The 19175-nt window shown below is 59.4% G+C and overlaps 2 protein-coding genes across 3 annotated transcripts; both read left to right on the forward strand.

Moving 5' to 3' along the window:
• The first annotated feature begins 411 nt into the window (after positions 1-411).
• Positions 412-5765, forward strand: PRSS56 (serine protease 56). The gene is made up of 13 exons (XM_078070009.1): positions 412-511; positions 1116-1223; positions 1623-1676; positions 1794-1983; positions 2365-2464; positions 2557-2716; positions 2956-3098; positions 3607-3769; positions 3957-4127; positions 4212-4376; positions 4464-4526; positions 4878-4984; positions 5304-5765. Exons 1-13 carry the CDS (start codon positions 412-414, stop codon positions 5586-5588), a joined length of 1809 nt encoding a protein of 602 aa, XP_077926135.1. The 3' UTR covers positions 5589-5765.
• Positions 5766-7148: 1383 nt separating this feature from the next.
• On the forward strand, positions 7149-13490 carry CHRND (cholinergic receptor nicotinic delta subunit). Of its 2 annotated transcripts, XM_036069247.2 has the most exons (10): positions 7149-7211; positions 7719-7828; positions 7939-8094; positions 8316-8425; positions 9534-9734; positions 10960-11071; positions 11176-11290; positions 12099-12303; positions 12395-12513; positions 13233-13490. In XM_036069247.2, exons 2-10 carry the CDS (start codon positions 7794-7796, stop codon positions 13413-13415), a joined length of 1236 nt encoding a protein of 411 aa, XP_035925140.2. In that variant the 5' UTR covers positions 7149-7211; positions 7719-7793; the 3' UTR covers positions 13416-13490. The 2 variants fall into 2 exon arrangements, with proteins under 2 accessions (XP_035925140.2, XP_035925142.2); XM_036069249.2 differs by lacking the exon at positions 7149-7211 and having other exon boundaries at positions 7747-7814.
• The last annotated feature ends 5685 nt before the right edge of the window (positions 13491-19175 follow it).

Genomic DNA, 19175 nt, shown 5'->3' on the forward strand with positions numbered 1-19175 from the left:
CTTCTGGCCTGTCCAGCCCCCTTTGATGGAGCCGCAGGAACAAGGGCTCCTTTGACAGAAGGGGGGCCTCAGAGCCGGGACCGTGAAACTTCAAAGGTGAGGGTCGAGCCCACTACCCCGATCCCTCCCCCAACCCTGGCCCCCCTCCCGAGTACCCCCCCAGTCTGTCCTCTATATAGCCCCCCAAGCCCTGTTCCCTTGTGGGCTCCCGGGAGTTAAGGGCCAGGTGAGGGGCCGCCTGAGGGAAGCGGGTGATTTTGATGTAGGAGAGCAGTCAGGTGATTTGGGGGACAAGAATTCAGTGCCCAGAGGCAGAAGGCAGTGGGAGGCGGACACTGAAGGATAAGCACCTGGAGGGTGGACCCTGAGAGGGAAAGAGGACAGGGTTGGGGGGCCCAGCTCCTGGCCATCATGCTGCTGCCCGTCATGCTGCTGTTACTGCCCCTCCCAGACCCGTGGTCTGTCCATGGGCACCCGCCGTACGCGCGCCTGCCCCCCAGCACCCTGCAAGGTGAGCCCGGGCTCGTCTGAGGGGGCGGCCGGGGTGGGAGGAGCACAGAGGAAGTGGGTCACAGGGCAGGGGAGCATGACCTTGCCACCTGCACTCATTGAGAACTTTGGCCCCCCCGTCGGGTGAGGGGGGCCAGGAACTGAGGCACAGGTGGGCGAGGAAGGGGGAGGACAAGGGTGCAGAGGGAAGGGGACCTGGCAGGCATCGCCAGAGGGTGTGCTTGGGGGAAGGTTCCGGGTTTAGCAGGAGGAAGGGGTCCAGGGTGGCATCTCCTTGGCTTGACCACCGTTATTTTGTCAAGAAGCCCGAGTTTTGTGATGTCTCTACCTTTGGGGTGCTGTTTTTCCTTCAAGGTTTTTAAGGAAAGTCCCCTTTCAAAGATTCCAGCCCGGCTCCGTTGAATTACAGAGAGCTCTTGGGTTGAGAATCTGGGGCCATCTGCTTTGAGTGCTGGGCCCTCGGGCCCTGGGGCTCTCTCTCGTCCCCATTCTGCCCTGACGCTCCTGGAGCCCCACCTGCTTCCCCCTGGCTCCCAAGGCAGGCTCAGGGCTGGAGCCTGAGCTTCTTCCCAGCCGCGCATGACTTGTGCCCCATGTCCCAGCAGCTCTGTCCGCCCAGGGCACGAAAGCATTGCAGGCTGCCCAGAGGAGCGCCCAGTGGGCAGTTAGTCGAGTGGCGATGGAGATCCAGCACAGGCTGCATGAGTGCAGAGGTTGTGCCAATCACACCAGCCCATGCCCCGGTGAGCTTGCACTGGCTACCCTGGGCCCCGTCTCCTGTCCACCCCGTCCCTTCCCTTCACACTTGACTCCCTCTTGGGGACAGAAACTAAGTGGGGCTGCCACCGAGACAATGCTGATGAAGGTCTCGCCAAGTGGAAAGGGCACGCCAGGCAGGGGGCACAGCCGTGCAAAGGCAGGAGGCAGGAAGAGTCTGGGCTCATTGGGTGAACAGTGAGAGGTTCATGGCTGCTGAAATCGACCCTGACTGCTGGGGGGGAGGGTGGAGTAACAGAGGGGAGCGGTAGGGCAGAGAGAGGGCCCAGGTTCTGCTTGGGGTGCAGGAAGGGTGGGGGGCTAGCCGTGAGGCTCAGAGGTGCGTGTCTCAGCAGGCCCCGGGCGTCCCAGGCCTCAGGACCCCCTCCTCCAGGATCCAGCCGAGCCAGGTGAGGCTGAAAGGGCTCGAGGGGCAGGGCCGAGGAGGGCAGGGTGAACCCCGGCGGGGCCTCGAGGGGGAGGGCGGCCAGGACTTGTCCCTTGTGACGCCGATGCCACCTTTCTAGGGCCGTGTGGGGAGAGGCGCCCGAGCGCTGTCAACGTGACGCGGGCCCACGGCCGCATCGTTGGGGGTAGCGCCGCACCGCCGGGGGCCTGGCCCTGGCTGGTCCGGCTGCAACTCGGAGGGCAGCCTCTGTGCGGCGGCGTCCTGGTGGCGGCGTCCTGGGTGCTCACCGCGGCGCACTGCTTCGCGGGGTACGTTGGGCCCAGGCCCCTGAGCAGCCCACATCCCCAGTGCGTGGTCCGACTCTTCCGGGGTCGTCGGGCGGGCGACACGCGCGAGGGCCGGTCTCTGCTGCCCCCTGGCGGCGGCCGCCGCCCTCCCCAGCTCCCGGCCTCAAGGCGCCCGCGCCGCCCAGCCTGGGCTCGGACATCGGGGGACGCCCGGCCCGGCTGGTGGGCCTCCTGGGGGCCACCGCCTCTCCCCGGCCCACGCTCCCTGCCCCGCGAGAAGGAGCGGAGAAAGAGCGAGGCCGGCGTGCGGACGTGCTGGGTGGTGCCCGTGCGCGGAGGGCAGGGTCTCCGGGGGACTCGTTGCCCCCTGGTCCTGAGCCTCACCCGCCGCTCGCCCCGCAGCGCCCCGAACGAGCTTCTGTGGACGGTGATGCTGGCCGAGGGGCCCCGGGGGGAGCAAGCGGAGGAGGTGCCGGTGAACCGCATCTTGCCCCACCCCAAGGTGAGAGAGAGGGCAGCCCCCAGGCTCTCGGCGTTGGGAACAGCACCCCCACCCCACGCTTCATCGATTTTGCGCCGCCACCCCCTCCGCAGTTTGACCCGCGGACCTTCCACAACGACCTGGCCCTGGTGCAGCTGTGGACGCCGGTGAGCTGGGCAGGGGCGGTGCGCCCTGTGTGTCTGCCCCAGGGGCCCCGGGAGCCCCCAGCCGGCACCGCTTGCGCCATCGCGGGCTGGGGGGCCCTCTTCGAAGGTATGGGGCAGGCCGGGGCCTGGGTGAGCCGCGGGTGTGAGTGGGAAGAATGGGGGGCTAGGGTGATGGAGTTGGGGAGGGCCGGGTATAGGGAATCTGAGCTGCGCCCCAACGCCTTCGCAAAATGCTGTGTGATCTTGAAAAGGGGGAGGAATCAAGGAGGGCCGTGGGAGGGGGGGACCCTGTTAGCGAGGCCCCTGCCCTCCAGGCCTGAGCCTCCCTCCACCGCTTCCCTGCAGACGGGCCTGAGGCTGAGGCGGTGAGAGAGGCCCGAGTGCCCCTGCTCAGCGCTGACACGTGCAAAAGGGCCCTGGGGCCCGAGCTACACCCCAGCAGCATGCTCTGTGCCGGCTACCTGGCCGGGGGCATCGACTCCTGCCAGGTATGAGCCCTCATTGATTTAGGGTCCTGGGTGGGCTGCTCCCCAGGGACAGGACAACTTCCTTCCTTCCTTCCTTCCTTCCTTCCTTCCTTCCTTCCTTCCTTCCTTCCTTCCTTCCTTCCTTCCACAGTCCGGCTGTCACTCAACTTGTCTGAGCTTCTGTGTCCCCATTGCTAAAATGGGTACAAGAGTGGTACCCCAGGGTGCCTGGGTGGCTCAGTCCTTAAGCGTCTGCCTTCAGCTCAGGTCATGATCCCAGAGTCCTGGGATCGAGCCCCGCATCTGGCTCCCTGCTCGGCGGGAAGCCTGCTTCTCCCTCTCCCACTCCCCCTGCTTGTGTTCCTGCTCTCGCTGTCTCTCTCTGTCAAATAAATAAAATCTTAAAAAAAAAAAAAAAAAAGTGGCACCCCCAGGAGAACTCAGAGCTGCCTTACCCTGCCAAGTGCCAGGCTGGCAAATGAGAGGGCAGGTCAATGTAGTACCCTCTCTTTTGGCTCGGGTCCCGCAGGGTGACTCTGGAGGCCCCCTGACCTGTTCTGAGCCTGGCCCCCACCCCAGGGAGGTCCTGTACGGAGTCACCTCCTGGGGGGACGGATGCGGAGAGCCAGGGAAGCCCGGGGTCTACACTCGTGTGGCCGTGTTCAAAGACTGGCTCCAGGAGCAGATGAGCGGTGAGCGCCCTGTTCCTATTCACCTCTCCCCGGAGTGTCCTGCTCACAGTCCTTGGGACGAGCCTGTCTTCACCCCGCCCGCCCCCAACCCCTTACTGCGTCGGGGAAGCCTGCCTCCCTTCGGGGGAAGGCTGCGGGGGCTCGGGCCCAAAGCCGGGGCTGAGCTGGCCGCCGCTGCCGCCCGCAGCCACCCCCTCCAGCCGAGAGCCCAGCTGCAGGGAGCTGCTGGCCTGGGACCCGCCCGGGGAGCCGCTGGCCGCCCCGCCCTGCGCCTTCTACGCCCGCCTGTGCCCCGGGCCCGCGGCCGCCTGTGCGCGGCTGGCGCACCAGCAGTGCGTGCAGCGCCGGAGGCGATGCGGTCAGTCCAGTTCCCGGGGCCGGGCCGGGGACCGGGGGCCTGGCGCACGTCTGACCGCCGCTCGGACCCTTGTCCCGTCCGCAGAGCTGCGCTCGCTGGCGCACACCCTGCTGGGCCTGCTGCGGGGCGCCCAGGAGCTGCTCGGCCCGAGCCCAGGGATGCGGCGCCGGGCCCCGGCCCCGGCTCGCCCCGCGCTGTCGCTCCTGGAGCTTCCCAGACGCCCCGCCCGCGAGCAGCGGCTGCACCCAGGTACCTCGCGCCCTCACACTCCAGCCCCAGCACCCCCCACCACCTATTGCGCGGCGGAGGCGACCCCCTAACGCGGCGTCTCCCCAGGATCGCGGGCTGCGGGCGCTCGGTTCCCGAAGCGGAGGCCAGAGCAGGGCGAGGACGTGAACGGTAATGCCGCCCCCTGCCGGCCTTTGCCGGGAGAGCAGCAGGCCAAGGGTCTGGCGAGGCCCTGAGGGGATTCTTGGGGCAACCTGCACACTCGCTCTCCCCACCTGACCCCCCGCAGTAGGGAGGATGACTCTTTGGGGGGACTTGTGGCTTTGGGCCCCCCTCATTGTCAACAGAGACTATCTGCTTTGTGTTATCACTTCACTTCTCTGATCCTCAGTTTCCCATCTGTGACATGAGGAGAAATCTGCCCACTGGGAGGCCATCCTGAGGTCCTGGTGGGAATCCCACTCCCAGCTCCTTGCTGGTGCCAGTTTTCTGCTATTCCCAGGACCTCTCTCCTTCCTGCAGGCTGCCCTGGGCTGGAGAGCCTGCAACAGAAGTTGACCACCCTTCAGGGCACCCATGCCTGGATCCTGCAGGTCCCATCAGAGCACTTGGCCATGGACTTCCATGAGGTACGTCCTCAGGCTTCCCACATTCACTCACAGTGGCCTCAAAAGGCTGACCTGGGTCAGCCCTGATGGGTAGGGGTGGGGGTGTCTTGGGGGAAAGGGGCAGGGAGGGCAGCTGTATGTAAGCTGGGGTGCTGGGTAGATGTGAAGGTGTGGGGGGGAGTGTGAGTGGAGGGGCATGTGGGGGTGTCCAAGTGAGCAGGAAGTGTGCAGGATTGGTGGTTATGGGGGAAAGTGGATCTGGGTGAGAGTTTCTGGGGGCCAGGAGGAGGGGGACCAAGAGCCAGGTTGTGGGGCCCTGAGCTCCCTCCTCCTTCTGCAGGTCCTGGCAGATCTGGGCTCCAAGACGCTGACCGGCCTCTTCCGAGCCTGGGTGCGGGCAGGCTTGGGGGGCCAGCACGTGGTCTTCGGCGGCCTGGTAGGCCTAGAGCCGGCCACAATGGCTCGCAGCCTCCCCCGCTTGCTGGTGCAGGCCCTGCAGGCCTTCCGCTTGGCCGCCCTAGCAGAGGCAGAGGGACCCCAGACGGGTGCAAGGCAGAGCCAGGGGCTGGGGAGGAAGGGGCACCCCCCACTCAGTCCTCAGATTTCTCCAGCCAGGGCGCCATGAACCACGTCTGGGCCGCCAACCCCTGGTCAGGACCTACCGCTCCAAGAGGCTCCTATGATGACAAACTGTCATGGCCACAGTTGATTGGGTGTGTGGGGTGGGGGGCCTGGGTCCATGTGTCTTCCCAGATGCGTCATCAGAAAATCACAGCTGCTTTAATAAACGTTATTTATGATCTACAGAGATAATTCTGGAGCTTTCTTGGGATGAGAACTGGGTGGGTGGATATTAGACAGGCCAGACAGGGCCCAGGCTCCAGAAGCTGTTGGCACAGGTCACAAAGACACTGGAGAGAGGCTGCTAAGCCCCCATTTCCCCATACTTGTCTGTCCCCCCGAGAAATAGCAACAGCTGACCTGTCACCACTCCCCTACCCGTGGCTGACCAGCGTCCAGTGCCTCTACCCAGCCCCCACCCCTACTGCTAGTTGTGGGGAGTCCCAGCCTGGGATCTTTGCCCCGTGTCCTTGGGCTCCTGCCTGGCGGCCAGTCCCCATCCCCACCCCCTCGTCACCTGCCTTGGGTTTTCTACCCGCAGCCATGCCCAGAGGTGTCAGATTGCGTTTCCGGCTGCCGCTTCCCTTTGCACTCCCCCCCCCCCCCCGCACCTGTCCCCTCTCCTACCCACCCACATTCCCTAGCCCTGTAGACTGGAGGGGCAACCACAAGACCCAGTCAGAGGGACAGGATGGAGGGGCCCGTGTTAACGCTGGGGATGCTAATTGTACTGCTTGTGTGTGGTAAGAGTGGACATCACCCTGCCCCGAAGGTCCCTCAGGACTCGCACCCAGGGCCCCTACCGCATGGTTCCCTCTGACCCCTCCTACCCGGTGCTCCCTCTCTTAGCATCAGGCCCAAACCCCCACCCCCACTGCCGTTTCTCCCTGGAGGGGCCGGAGTGGTTAGATCCCCCAGCTGAGCCCAGCCCCATGGCCCAGCAGGATTTCAGGGCAGCTCCCTTCCCGCCCCCCCCTCCCTGCACCCCATCCCTGTCCCTATCCCTCCCCAGCCAGCTGGGGCCTGAATGAGGAGGAGCGGCTTATTCGGTACCTGTTTGAAGAGAAAGGCTACAACAAGGAGCTCCGGCCTGTGGCACACCAAAGGGAGAGTGTGGACGTGACGCTGGCCCTCACGCTCTCCAACCTCATCTCCCTGGTGAGAGGCCCCTCTGTGGTCGGGCTGGGGACGGGAGGGCAGGGACAGCTTCCTACGGGCTGGCTGTCTCCCAGACTGGGATGGCCAGGGAGGAAGCCCAAGGCCCCAGGCGGGACTATGGTAGCTCCTTTCCTCCCAGGGAAGCAGGCTCCAGCATTCTCCATGCTCAATGCTGCCCACAGGCCTCAGGCCGATGCCCCCTCCCCTCCAGCTTCAGCTCTGGGGTGTGGCCCATATCAGACCCCTGACCCATTTCAGAGGCCACGCCCGTCCCTGCTCCTTGGTCTGCCCACCACCTCCTGACTGTGAGTGCTTGTGACAGGGGTTAGGCCAATTGCCATGGTTTCCCCGGGGTGCCTGGTGAATGCGCGTAGGTGAAAGAACCATGAAGGGCCTGGGGGACAGCGGTCTTGTGTGATTACAGAAAGAAGTTGAGGAGACCCTCACCACTAACGTGTGGATTGAGCATGTAAGAATACCCCACTCAGAGCTGGAGGGAGGGGGGTGAGGGTGCACGGCCCAGGCTCCCCTGTGCTCCCTTTTGCTTGGGCATCTCCAGGAGGGGATCCTCCTGTCCTCCAGGAGGAACTGGTTTCTATCCACAGGCCCAGCTGCCCTTCCCACCACCTTGTACTAGCTCAGTGAGAGACTTCCGGTAGATCGGGATTCTTCATGTATGGGAAAATTGTCACAATGTCCTGATTTTATTAGAAGACACTCTTCTGCCACCTGTCAGAAGTTCATAATACAGACATACAGTTTCTATGTCCACAATGGAAATATGCTCCCTTGGTTGTGCAGTGTACATTCTACACAGCTGTACATGACAGACCTGAGCCCTAACTCTGTACCACTCCCCCAAACCTCTTTTGTCACAGCTCCCAGACCCTGTCCAGTCTTCCCCCAGGGAAGTGAGGAGAGCGGGGGGCCTGGGCAACAGCCGAACCTACTGCTGACACCTCTTTTGGGCTTCCAGGGCTGGACAGACAGCCGGCTGCAGTGGGATGCTGAAGAATTTGGAAATATCAGCGTCCTGCGCCTGCCCTCTGACATGCTGTGGCTCCCAGAGATTGTGCTGGAGAACAAGTTGAGCCGTAGCCCTCCCTGGCATCCCCTCCCCGCTCTGCCCCACCCCTCAACCCTGCCAGTTCCAAGCTGGCTGGCATTCACGTTGGCCCCTTGTCCTTGTCCCTCAGCAATGACGGCTCCTTCCAGATTTCCTACTCCTGCAACGTGCTCATCTACCCCTCGGGCTATGTGTACTGGCTGCCGCCCGCCATCTTCCGCTCTTCCTGCCCCATCTCCGTCACCTACTTCCCCTTCGACTGGCAGAACTGCTCCCTCAAGTTCAGGTGCACCCACTTCTCCAGCCACTCCTCACCCCTGCCAAGGACTGAGGGAGGTGCATGAAGCACTCTCAGGCAGAGGCCCCTGCTCTGTCCCGATCAGAGCTCCCCACACCCACAACAGCCCCTCTGACCACAAACCTTCTCCACTACCCTTCCCCCACCCCCCGCCGTCAGTGGCCGCAGCCAATGTCTGAGGACCACCCTCTACCCACTGCCCTCCCCAGTTCCCTCAAGTACACAGCCAAGGAGATCACCCTGAGTCTGAAGCAGGAGGAAGAAGAGGGCCGCTTCTATCCCGTGGAATGGATCATCATCGACCCTGAGGGCTTCACAGGTGCTGGGAATAGCGGCTGTGGGTGGGCAGCCCCCAGACACACACCCATGGACACGGTCACAGCGACACCCCTCCCAGAGACGCACGTGTGCACACACACACCTGGAACGTGGACCTACAGGCACACGGACTGACACAGAGACACCGACGGACAGACACACGCTGACCCACAGAGAAACACACACAGACATATTAGCGGCACAGTTCTAGCACATTGAAAGGAGAAGAAGTCCAGCCGGAGGGGATTGTGTCCCAAAGGCAGAGACAGACAGGCCCAGTGTCCCACTCCTTCCACTGCCCAGGCCAGAAGACCCTCCTGGGTCTGGACAGGGTCCCTGGGGATGGATGTGGCTGACAGATGAGAGGGGTAGTTAGTCTTCTGTTCCCAGTAAGCGCAGGGGTGTGGTTGCGGCTTTAGCGGGCATCCTAATGTTGTGTGTGTCGCCCCCTACCAACACCCCCCACCCCTATCTATGACCGGGCTCAGATCTGCTATGGGGCCGCCACCACATGCCCCTGTCCATCAGAGAAGACCTACATCACACTGGTCCCAAGGCTGCTACATCGCTGGGGCGTGGAGGGGGAGGGGTTGATCTTTTTTTTTTATTTAAGATTTTATTTATTTGACAGAAAGAGAGTGAGAGCAGGAACACAAGCAGGGGGAGTGGGAGAGGGAGAAGCAGGCTTCCCACTGAGGAGGGAGCCCGATGCGGGGCTCGATCCCAGGACCCTGGGACCATGACCTGAGCCGAAGGCAGATGCTTATCAACTGAGCCACCCAGGCACCCCAAGGGGGGGGTTGATCTTATCCCCCCGCTGTCACTATCTCTAAGACTTCTTATTTGAACCATATGTGGCCTCAGCTTCAGTATTTTCCAAGAACAAAAACAAATAAACAAACAAACAAACAAAAAACACTCCCAGAGGAGAATTTCCCCCTTGCAGATTGAAACCTCCATCCCAACCCCCCAGGGAAAGATACCCACAAACAGAACCCTAACCCTCCTGTGCATGCCCCCTCAGGCTGGCTCACTCCCCCCAGCCCCCAGTTCTGCCCCCCAACCCCTTTGTCTGACCTGACACCAGGGTGCCCTTCTGCCACCCTCAGAGAACGGGGAATGGGAGATAGTGCACCGGCCAGCCAGGATCAACGTGGACCCCAGCGTCCCACTGGACACTCCTGGCCACCAGGACGTCACCTTCTACCTCATCATCCGCCGCAAGCCGCTCTTCTACGTCATCAATATCCTGGTGCCCTGCGTGCTCATCTCCTTCATGATCAATCTGGTCTTCTACCTGCCGGCTGACTGTGAGCCTCAGAGCCTGGCCCAGCTCCCCGGCCACCTGGGGCAGTCTCTCCCTGTCCCTGAGGGCGTCTGAGCATCGGCCTCCCCAGCCCTCCCCTCACTTCCTCCTGGGAGACACAAGGGGGTCACCATTCCCGGGGCTCCCTGCCCAGGGTCCAGGCATGACGGGCATGTAGCCAGCCAAGGGGAAGTTTTCGTGACCCTGTCCGACATCTCCAAATGGACAGGGCCCCTGGGGGGGGGTCCATCCCTCTTGGACCCTGCTTCTGCTTTCCACAGTGGGGCTTCCCAAGGAAGTTCCCTAGAGAGGGAGAACCATGAGACTGTCCCTCTGTCAGAGCAGAGATCAGGTCTGTCCTGGTCACCATGTGTGACCATGGGCCTCACACACAGGCCATCCACTGTGAACCAGTGGGTGGATAATGGGATCTCTAGGAAGCCAGGCATGGAGGCATGCAGTTGATGCTGGTTCTAGAAGCGCACGTGTAATCTGTGCTCACTTGGTTTCACAATAGTTTCAGAGTATTTACTAGAAGCAAGGCACAGTGAGTCCCAGGGACAAATGCGATCCAGCCTCTGCTGCTGGCCGAGACTGTGGAATCCGCAGGGCTGGGAGCATGGCCCGAGGGGTAGTAAAAGGGGGGAAGCTTTCCTGGAAGAGGCCGTGCTTGAGCCAGAGATGGGTCGGGAGGCAGCTTCCAGGTAGAGAAGGGGCCCTGGGGCGGGGGTGGGGGGCTGTGGGCCTGTGACCGCAGCGGCCACCACAGCATGCTCAGGGGCTCGGGTGGGAGGAGCTGGGCGGTGCCAGGCTGGGGTCTCTGAGTGGAGGACTAGGAGTTGGGGAAATATGGGTGCTCTGAGGATGCCCTGGGGACGCATGCAGACCTGTGATTTTTGGAGGTTTGAGTGGGTGATAGCTGGTGACCACTGAGCACTTGCCCGGTGCCAGGCAGCGTGATGAGCGTTTAACGTTAACTCACTCTCTCGCTTGGACCTCACAACCTTTCGCAGTTGTGAAAACCGAGGCACAGAGAGGTTAGGCTACTTGCCTAAGGTCACCCAGCCAGTAAGTGGCAGAGCCGGGATTTGAACCCACGTGCTCTAGCTCCGTAGCCCACGATGTTAATCAGGGTACCACCGTGGCTTTGTGAACAGTGGTGCAGGGGCCGCAGTGGGACCGCCTGGGCCCAAGGCCAGAGGTAGCAGCTAAGTCCGGGGTTCCCCCAGGTGGCGAGAAGACGTCAATGGCCATCTCAGTGCTCCTGGCTCAGTCTGTCTTCCTGCTGCTCATCTCCAAGCGGCTGCCCGCCACGTCCATGGCCATCCCCCTCATCGGCAAGTGAGTGATGCTTATGCCACGCCACGCCTCCCCCGCCCCGCCCCGCCCCGCCCCGCCCCAGCCTGCCCTGCCCCGAGGGCTCCAGGCTGAGCGTGTGCCTACAGGTTCCTGCTCTTCGGCATGGTGCTGGTGACCATGGTCGTGGTGATCTGTGTCATCGTGCTCAACATCCACTTTCGCACACCCAGCACCCACGTGCTGTCCGAGGGGGTCAAGAAGGTGAGGGCTCTTGGCCAACAGCTGGAGACGGTCGGGCTGTCCCTCTACAGGAGGGCAGGGAAAGACCCCACGGCATGCTTGCGAGGGGAACTGCCACCGTGCGTGGCCGAAGCGCCACGTGCTGTTACCCACGCCGCGCGAACGACTCTCCCTGTGCGCTGTTACGCGAAAGGAGCCAGACACAAAAGACCACAAGCTGCACAGTCTCCTCTTCATGAAGTTCAAGGACAGGGAAAACAAGCCTTTAGCGATAGAAATCAGGATGGTGGTTCCCCCTGGGGGTGGGTAGGAAGTGATGGGAGGAGGCACAAGGGACCCTTTGGGACTGTGTTGGAGATCTCCTCTGGGGGGTGTTTACAAGTTGAATGCACCTGTAGGAACTCATCTAGCTCTACACTCCAGGGCTGCTCATCCTACTCTATGTTTGCTCTACCCCCATTAAAAGGAAGGCGAAGAATGTGGGGACTGCGTGCCCAGGAGGGGGTGTCCTTGCTGTTCTGGGACGACTGAGGGTGTTTTAGCAACCTGTTTGGTCTTTAGCATTTGAAGAAGAGCGCTCAGCATTTGGGGCCTTGTTCTTACTTTTTTGTTTTTCATAGATAATTCATTTTGAGCAAATGAGTTCTGCTTTGTGCGGTGAGTGATGAGGGAGAGTTGGAAGCAAGCCAAGCGTCCATCAGTAGGGGATCGGGGGAATCGGTGGCAGCATGAGACTCCGGAGTACTTTGTGGCAGCCAGGATGTTCCGATGTGTGAAGGTGACCGATGTCTCTAAAATAGCCTTCCTGTGTGCCCCTGACCTGCTGCAGCTCTTCCTGGAGACCCTGCCCGAACTCCTACACATGTCCCGGCCAGCCGAGGATGGGCCCAGCCCAGGGGCTCTCGTCCGGAGGAGCAGCTCCCTGGGCTACATTTCTAAGGCCGAGGAGTACTTCTTGCTCAAGTCCCGAAGTGACCTCATGTTTGAGAAGCAGTCTGAGCGGCATGGGCTGGCCCGGCGCCTCACCACTGCACGTGGGTCCCCGGGGGCTTGGGAGTGCGGCCCATCCGTGGGAGGCGGGCTGTGGGGCAGGCCTCATGCCCACCTCGGGCCTGGTCTCCACAGGCCCGCCCCCAGCAGGCTCTGAGCAAGCCCAGCAGGAGCTGTTCAGTGAGCTGAAGCCAGCCGTGGATGGGGCCAACTTCATCGTCGGCCACATGAGGGACCAGAACAGTTACAATGAGGTGAGTAGCCACAGCGTAGCCTACGCTTAGGGTGCATCCTGTCTTCAGGGGCTCCGTTTCCCTCAGAGACACGTACCCACTGAGATGAAGGGGTTCACGGTGGGTGAAGACCCCCAGGCCTTCTGGGAGGCAGAGCCCCTACTTAGAACCCCCTGGCAGCTCACCGCCCACAGCATACACTCGGGCGTAGCTCCCTAGGGTCCCTTCTTTGTCGCCACGCCCAATCATCTTCTGTCCCTGCTCCACTCCAAGTCTGATACTCCAGACATAAGCGCACATTTAAAAGGCAGCCTTAGGTGGTTGTTCAATATTATACGACTTTTACTTTAAAAACTTCTCTCTTGAGAAAGGGGTCCCATTTTCCGTTCACATATGGGCCAGCACGGCGTTGAGAGGCTGGGAGGGGTGAAGAGGAAGGAGAGGGGACGATGTAACCTTCCTCAGCCCCCTGAGGGAGACTCCTGGCACCTCAGCGGTTCTTCGCACCCTGGAGCCCTGCAGCAGGGTGAGGAGCGAGGCTGTGACTCCACTCTTGGTCTCCTGGACAGAGACCCCGGCTTCAGGGGGGACACACTGGCATGTCCCATCTGCTGCAAGCCTGGGGTAACCCGCACAGATACACCAAAGCCATGTCTCTGTCATTGGGCCCCCAGCCTGGGGTGTGGGCCCGTGGTTTGTGAGCCTTCCTCACCCCACTGTCTCTGCCCCCCCGCCCCCAGGAGAAGGACTGCTGGAACCGAGTGGCCCGCACAGTGGACCGACTCTGCCTGTTTGTGGTGACACCCATCATGGTTGTGGGCACGGCCTGGATCTTCCTGCAGGGCGCCTACAACCAGCCTCCACCTCAGCCCTTCCCCGGGGACCCCTTCTCCTACCACGAGCAGGACAAGCGCTTCATCTAGAACAGGCCTGCCCTGTCCTGCTGGCCCAGCTCCCAGGCAGCATGGGTGGAGCCTTTGGCCTTACAGGGATGAGCCGGGGGGGGGGGGGGGGGGGGGGCGGGGCAGCGTGGACAGGGATGTCTGAGAGAGGACAAGCCCCTCCTGGGGAGACCAACTTCTGGCCCTGAGGCTTGAGTCCAGCTGGTCCTGCAAGGCTGGGGCAGGATTCCTGTGATTAAGGAAGGGGGAAGCCCCACTCCTCACCCGCAGGTCCTCTGCAGCTAAAAACAGGAGCCACCAAGGAGGTCTGAGAGTGGACATCGGCTGGGGTTGCAGAGCAGGACAATTTGGGGAGGAAAGGGGGCTGGCTCAGGGGCCAGGAAGGATGCCACTCAGGCTGGGACCCCTTTGTGAGGAGTCAGAAAGGCAGAGGCCTCTTCCAGCCTCCTCTCCCCTAGGTGGGGGTAGAGCAGGTGGGATCCTGTGCCCCCACTTTCCTGTTCCTCCAGCCACCCTCCTCTCAACAACCCCTCAGCCTTGGGCTTCTGAGTGGGGAAACCTCCCTCTTAAGGAAAGAGGCTTTCAGCAGGGGTGGGAGCACCAGGGTTGCAAAATGGCCTTCCCCAGCACTTTCTGCCTTGGTGACTCTGTCTGGATCCCTCGGGGAAGCCATGACCTTCCTGGGGTGGAAGGGCCAGGCTCAACACCCACAAAGACCAAAGGTGAGTTTCTCAATCTCAGGTCACGTGAGCAATCCTAGAGCCCCAGAACTCAGCCGTCCCCCAAGGAGTGTCCCCTCTTGGGCAACTATTCTCCTCCCCAAAGTAGGGTTCCCATACAATATTTGGGACATACTTTTACTAACAAATTATTCATTGTTTATCTGAAATTCAAACTTAACTGGGCATCCTGTTTTGTTTTGTTTTGGGGGGGGCGGGGCAGAGAAAAATCTTAAGCAGTCTCCACACCCAGCACAGAGCCCAATGGGGGCTCAATCTCACAACCCTGAGATCATGACCTGAGCTGAAATGAAGATGCTCAACTGACTGAGCCACCCAGGTACCCCAGCATCTTGTATTTTTATTTGCTAAATTTGACAACTGTACCCCAAAGGGAGCCCCCAACAATTCTATCTGAAGGGCCAAAGGCCGAGGCCGCAGATGTTGGGAGACATGGTGGCCTACCTCCAAGATGGCCCCAGCAATCCCCACCTCCTGGTATTCACACCCTGTGTAGCCCACTCCCACACCGCACCAGGTTTGGTCTGTGTGACCGACAATTTTTGAATGAGGCGAAAGTGACAGTGTGTCACTTTTGAGATTAGGCTCTATAAGACATTGCAGCACCTCCCTGGATCCCGCTCCATCGCTCTTGCTTTCAACTGGATCTCTCACTTTGGGGAAGCCAGCTGGCATGGGGAGCAGTCCTGTGGAGAGGTCCACCTGGCAAGGACCGGAAGCCCTCTGCCTGCAGCCCCATGAGTGAGCTTGGAAGCAGATCCTCCAGCCCCGGTGGGGCCTTCAGATGAGATCATGACCCTGGTCAACATCTTGGGTGCAGCCCCATGAGTTCTTGAGCCAGAGCCACCCAGCTAAGCTGCTCCTGGATTCCTGACCCTCAGAAACTGCGTGGGATAGCATATGTTTGTTGCTTTAAGAGACAAAGTTTTGGGGTGCTTTGTTACACCAGAGGGTGACCTGGGGCAAACCACTGTCATCTCTTAGGTCCTGTTTTCTCATCAACCAAATGTGTAAGTCCCGTTTGTGAGGTGTTGTGAAAATCGAATGTGCTAGTTGGCATAAAGGTCTTTACACATATCCTGCAATTTTTTAAATTTATTTAAATTCAATTAATTAACATATAATATGTTATTTGTTTCAGGGGTACAGGTCTGTGATTCATCAGTCTTATATAATACCCAGTGCTCATTACAACACATGCCCTCCCCAGTGTCCATCACCCAGTTACCCCATCCCTCCACCCCCCTTCCCTCCAGCAACCTTCAGTTTGTTTCCTATGATTAAGAGTCTCTTACGGTTCATGTCCTGCAAACTTAAGGGTGGTTATTTAACTCATTCCTCGGTCGTGGGCCTGTGGTCTCCTGCGTCCGAGGCTGGCAGGGGGTCTGAGGGCACATGGGAGCAAACACAGAGGACCCAATTATTCTCCCCCTTGACGTACACACTTAAGGTTTTCACAGCTCAACCCATTTCCCTCAGAGGGAATTGGTGACCTCATTAGCTCAGGTATACAAAAGGTGAGATTTTTAGTCTTTCAATGGAAATGAACAAAAGACAAACCTCTTTTCTTTTTACTTGACTATAGAAACTTTTATTCATTTGTACTAGAAGTTGGGCCCACTGCCACCGGGGAACCCAGTGCCCAGAAAAAGACAAACCTCTTAAGGGCAAAACTGACCCCCTAGTTAACTTCTGACTTCCAATATGAACCGTGCACAGATTCGAGGTACAGATCTTTAAATTTTTTTCCCTCTGAATAAGGAAAGGAGCTTGGACTTACACCCATGGGATGAGCAGGAAGTCCAGGACCTCCCTGCAATCATCCTCTATGAGAGGGTCCCCATCTCCAGCACCAAGAGAGGCCCTGAATCAGATCCCTCAGCCGCTGTCCTTGCTTCTCTCTGCCACATGATGGCACTGTTGGCAACCTCCAGCTGAATCCTCTGGTGTCAGGCCCTGCTCAGGTGGCCGTGAACTTTCCCCAAGAAGACAACCCCAAAATGCCACACCCGACCAAGAGTGCCCCGTGCACAGTTTCCCAGGGTCCCAGCAGGACCCCCAACAGCACACATTCCTCCAGCACTGCAGCCCCAGGGTGCTGTCAGCGCTGGTCCCCACTCTGGGTGACCTGGAACTCTCCCCGGGAAGTCACACCCACAAGGGGCCAGCTTCCTGTGAAGCTACAGGGTGTCCCTACGCACTCTCCCCAGGCCATCAGGGCTACTCACCCTCCTTCAAAAAGTGATGAATTGGGGCGCCTGGGTGGCTCCGTCGGTAAGCATCTGCCTTCGGCTCAGGTCATGATCCCAGGGTCCTGGGATTGAGCCCCTCATCGGGCTCCCTGCTCCGCGGGAAGCCTGCTTCTCCCTCTCCCACTCCCCCTGCTTGTGTTCCTGCTCTCTCTATCTCTCTCTCTGTCAAATAAATAAATAAAATCTTTAAAAAAAAAAAAAAGTGATGAATCTGTGAGGGATGCACTGGGCTGCAAGGAACAAAACCCCAAAGAACCGTGGTTCAAACCAGTAAGGTTGGGGGTATAGCTCAGGGGTAGAGCATTTGACTGCAAACCAGTAAGGCTTCCTCTTTGTTGCGTAATAAGACCGAGAGGCAGCGGTCGCCACATTGGCTCAGCTGTCCCACAAAGCTATTAGAGACCCAGGCTCTGGGCTCTCTGCCCAGCCCTCCCTCCTTAGCATGTTGGCTCTGTCCTCATGCTTGCTGCCCCAGGGCGCAAGCTGACTGCCATAGATCCGCACTTCACATCTGTGTTTAAGGCAAGAAAGGAGCCAGTCATTCTAGCCCTCTCATCAGGAAGCAAAGGCTCTCTCTTGAAGCCCTTCAGCTGACTTCTGTAGACATCCCACAGGTCAAGATGTTATCACATGGGCAGCCTTATCTGCAAGGAAGCCTGGGAAATGAATGTTCCACTTTTCCAGCCTCCAGAAGAGTAGCCGTTAAACACAAATGAAGTCTGGAGATTTTCTCTTAATGGCTCCACACCGCCCCCTTTAGCCCCTCCAGGGCAGCCCCACCCCTCCTCGGGTGACCCACCCTCCTGAGAACACCAAGGAGACGTCGCCTCTCTCCCACAGCAGGAGCGAAGGGGGAAAAACAGGAGTTGAAATCTCTTCATACATGGGGAGGTGCCGTAATTCATACCAGAGGGAAGTCACGCTCCACAACCTTCCTTTTCCCACCCAGACACTTGTAGAGAAGCGGAAAGGGAAAGTCAGAAATGCGGAGCATCGGCCAGACCACCATTGCCTGGGGCGGTGGAGTTGGGGGTGAATAGGCGGTCCATTATTTAGCAGGAGCCATTAATGGGCTTGCCAAAGTGTGGTCTTGGAGGGGACTAGAGAGGGGGAGAGGTACTGCTCTGGAGAGCACCAAAAGGGCAAACTGGGGAGCTGGCTTTGTAAACTTTGAGAAAGGGGGCTACACACCTAGATGCTCGGTGGGAAGAGCTATGCTTGGGAGTGGGGCCTGGAGCAGGATTGAACGCAATGACAGAAGTAGATGACCGGGGAAGGCAGGTGCCACCACTGCTGTCCCCCTGACCCCAAAGTCCTGGTGAAGACAGGAGGGACTTGGGGCTGTGGAGGGCTGGGGTCTGAGCCAACCTCACACGGATCTCCAAGGACAGGGAGCAGGCTGACTTCCAGCTTACTGAAACACACTGAAATGCTGCAAACATCATTTGTTTGGGGGGAGGGGGACACGTCCTCAAATGGCGCTTTTCCTCCAGCCCTCAGATGGATGCCTCCACTACCCTGTCCCCCAGGATGCCCAAGGGTGGGTAAGCACTTATGGGAACCTGCATTTTTTTGTCTTGCAAACTTACTGGGACATCCTGACCTGTCTGCTTGGAATAAATGGTCAAAAGACAGGTAGCCCGAGCCCATGGCCCCAGCTGGCAACAGGCTCTCAGCCCCACCCTTCCCCTGACCTCAAACTACAGAGTGGATGGAGTGTGTTTTCTGGCCCTTCTGGGTCCCCTCATCTGACTTTCTGGGGGCCACAACCTTGACCTTATCTGCCTGTCCTACTGAACAGTGACTTACTGTGAGCCACTCAGGCTTACCCCTGCTTCCCTGGCAATCACCCGCTGCCCGCCTGGCCTGGGGCCTGCCACATGCTGGGGACTCCCTAAGTTTGTGGATAATTTTTTTTTTAAGATTTCATTTACTGGGACACCTGGGTGGCTCAGTCGGTTAAGCGTCTGCCTTGGGCTCAAGTCACGATCCCAGGGTCCTGGGATCGAGTCCCACATCAGGTTCCCTGCTCAGTGGGGAGCCTGTTTCTCCCTCTGCCTGCTTCTCCCCCTGCTTGTGCTCTTGTGCTCTCTCTCTGACAAATAAATAAAATCTTAAAAAAAAATAAGATTGTATTTACTTATTTTTGCAAAAGAGAGAGAGAGAGTGCGCGCAAGTTGTGGGGGGGAGGGGCAGAGGGAGAAGCAGACTCCCCGCTGAGCAGGGAGCCCGATGCGGGATTCGATCCCGGACCCTGAGATCATGACCTGAGCCAAAGGCAGACACTTAACCAATTGAGCCACCCAGGCACTCAAGTTTGTAGATAATTTAAGAAATAAAGAGGCCACACTGAGGAGCCCCTTTTCAGAGGTCCTTCTATTCCCAAGAGCCCCAAATTCCAGATCTTCTTCTTTTTTTTTTTTTCTTTTTCTTCAGCCCTCCTTCCTTCAAAGCTTACCAGGCCCATGCCCCATGCCTCAGAGCCTAGGAGGACCCTGAACTGGCACCCTAATTTGCATTAAGGTATCAAAGCCTGTGGAACATAGTGCATCTCTCATAGGCTTTGCCTCCAGTGTCTTGGCCCAGTGGAGTAACCCATGAAGATGTTAAGCTGGTGGGACAGGTTTGTGGTCCTCAACCATGTCACAGAGAAACTCAGGTATAGAACATGCCTCCATACCTCCCCAAATCCTGACCCCCTGGAGGAAGGAGAAGGAGAGAGCCCAATTCAGGGCCTCCCTCACACTCTGCCTCCCTCCCACATCTTCTGTCCCTGGCTGTGCCTTCAG

This window comes from Halichoerus grypus, chromosome 4, assembly GCF_964656455.1.
Source record: "Halichoerus grypus chromosome 4, mHalGry1.hap1.1, whole genome shotgun sequence".
Taxonomy (NCBI): Eukaryota; Metazoa; Chordata; class Mammalia; order Carnivora; family Phocidae; genus Halichoerus; species Halichoerus grypus.

Excerpts from the sequence above, each read along its gene's own strand:
- PRSS56 (XM_078070009.1), top strand. The coding sequence starts at position 412 with ATGCTGCTGCCCGTCATGCTGCTGTTACTGCCCCTCCCAGACCCGTGG. Across the intron at positions 4,128-4,211 it reads GCAGCGCCGGAGGCGATGCG|AGCTGCGCTCGCTGGCGCAC; the intron begins GTCAGTCCAGTT and ends TCCCGTCCGCAG. Across the intron at positions 4,985-5,303 it reads TGGCCATGGACTTCCATGAG|GTCCTGGCAGATCTGGGCTC; the intron begins GTACGTCCTCAG and ends CTCCTTCTGCAG.
- CHRND (XM_036069249.2), top strand. The coding sequence starts at position 7,747 with ATGCTGAAGAATTTGGAAATATCAGCGTCCTGCGCCTGCCCTCTGACA. Across the intron at positions 8,426-9,533 it reads CGACCCTGAGGGCTTCACAG|AGAACGGGGAATGGGAGATA; the intron begins GTGCTGGGAATA and ends TGCCACCCTCAG. Across the intron at positions 11,072-11,175 it reads GCCATCCCCCTCATCGGCAA|GTTCCTGCTCTTCGGCATGG; the intron begins GTGAGTGATGCT and ends GTGTGCCTACAG.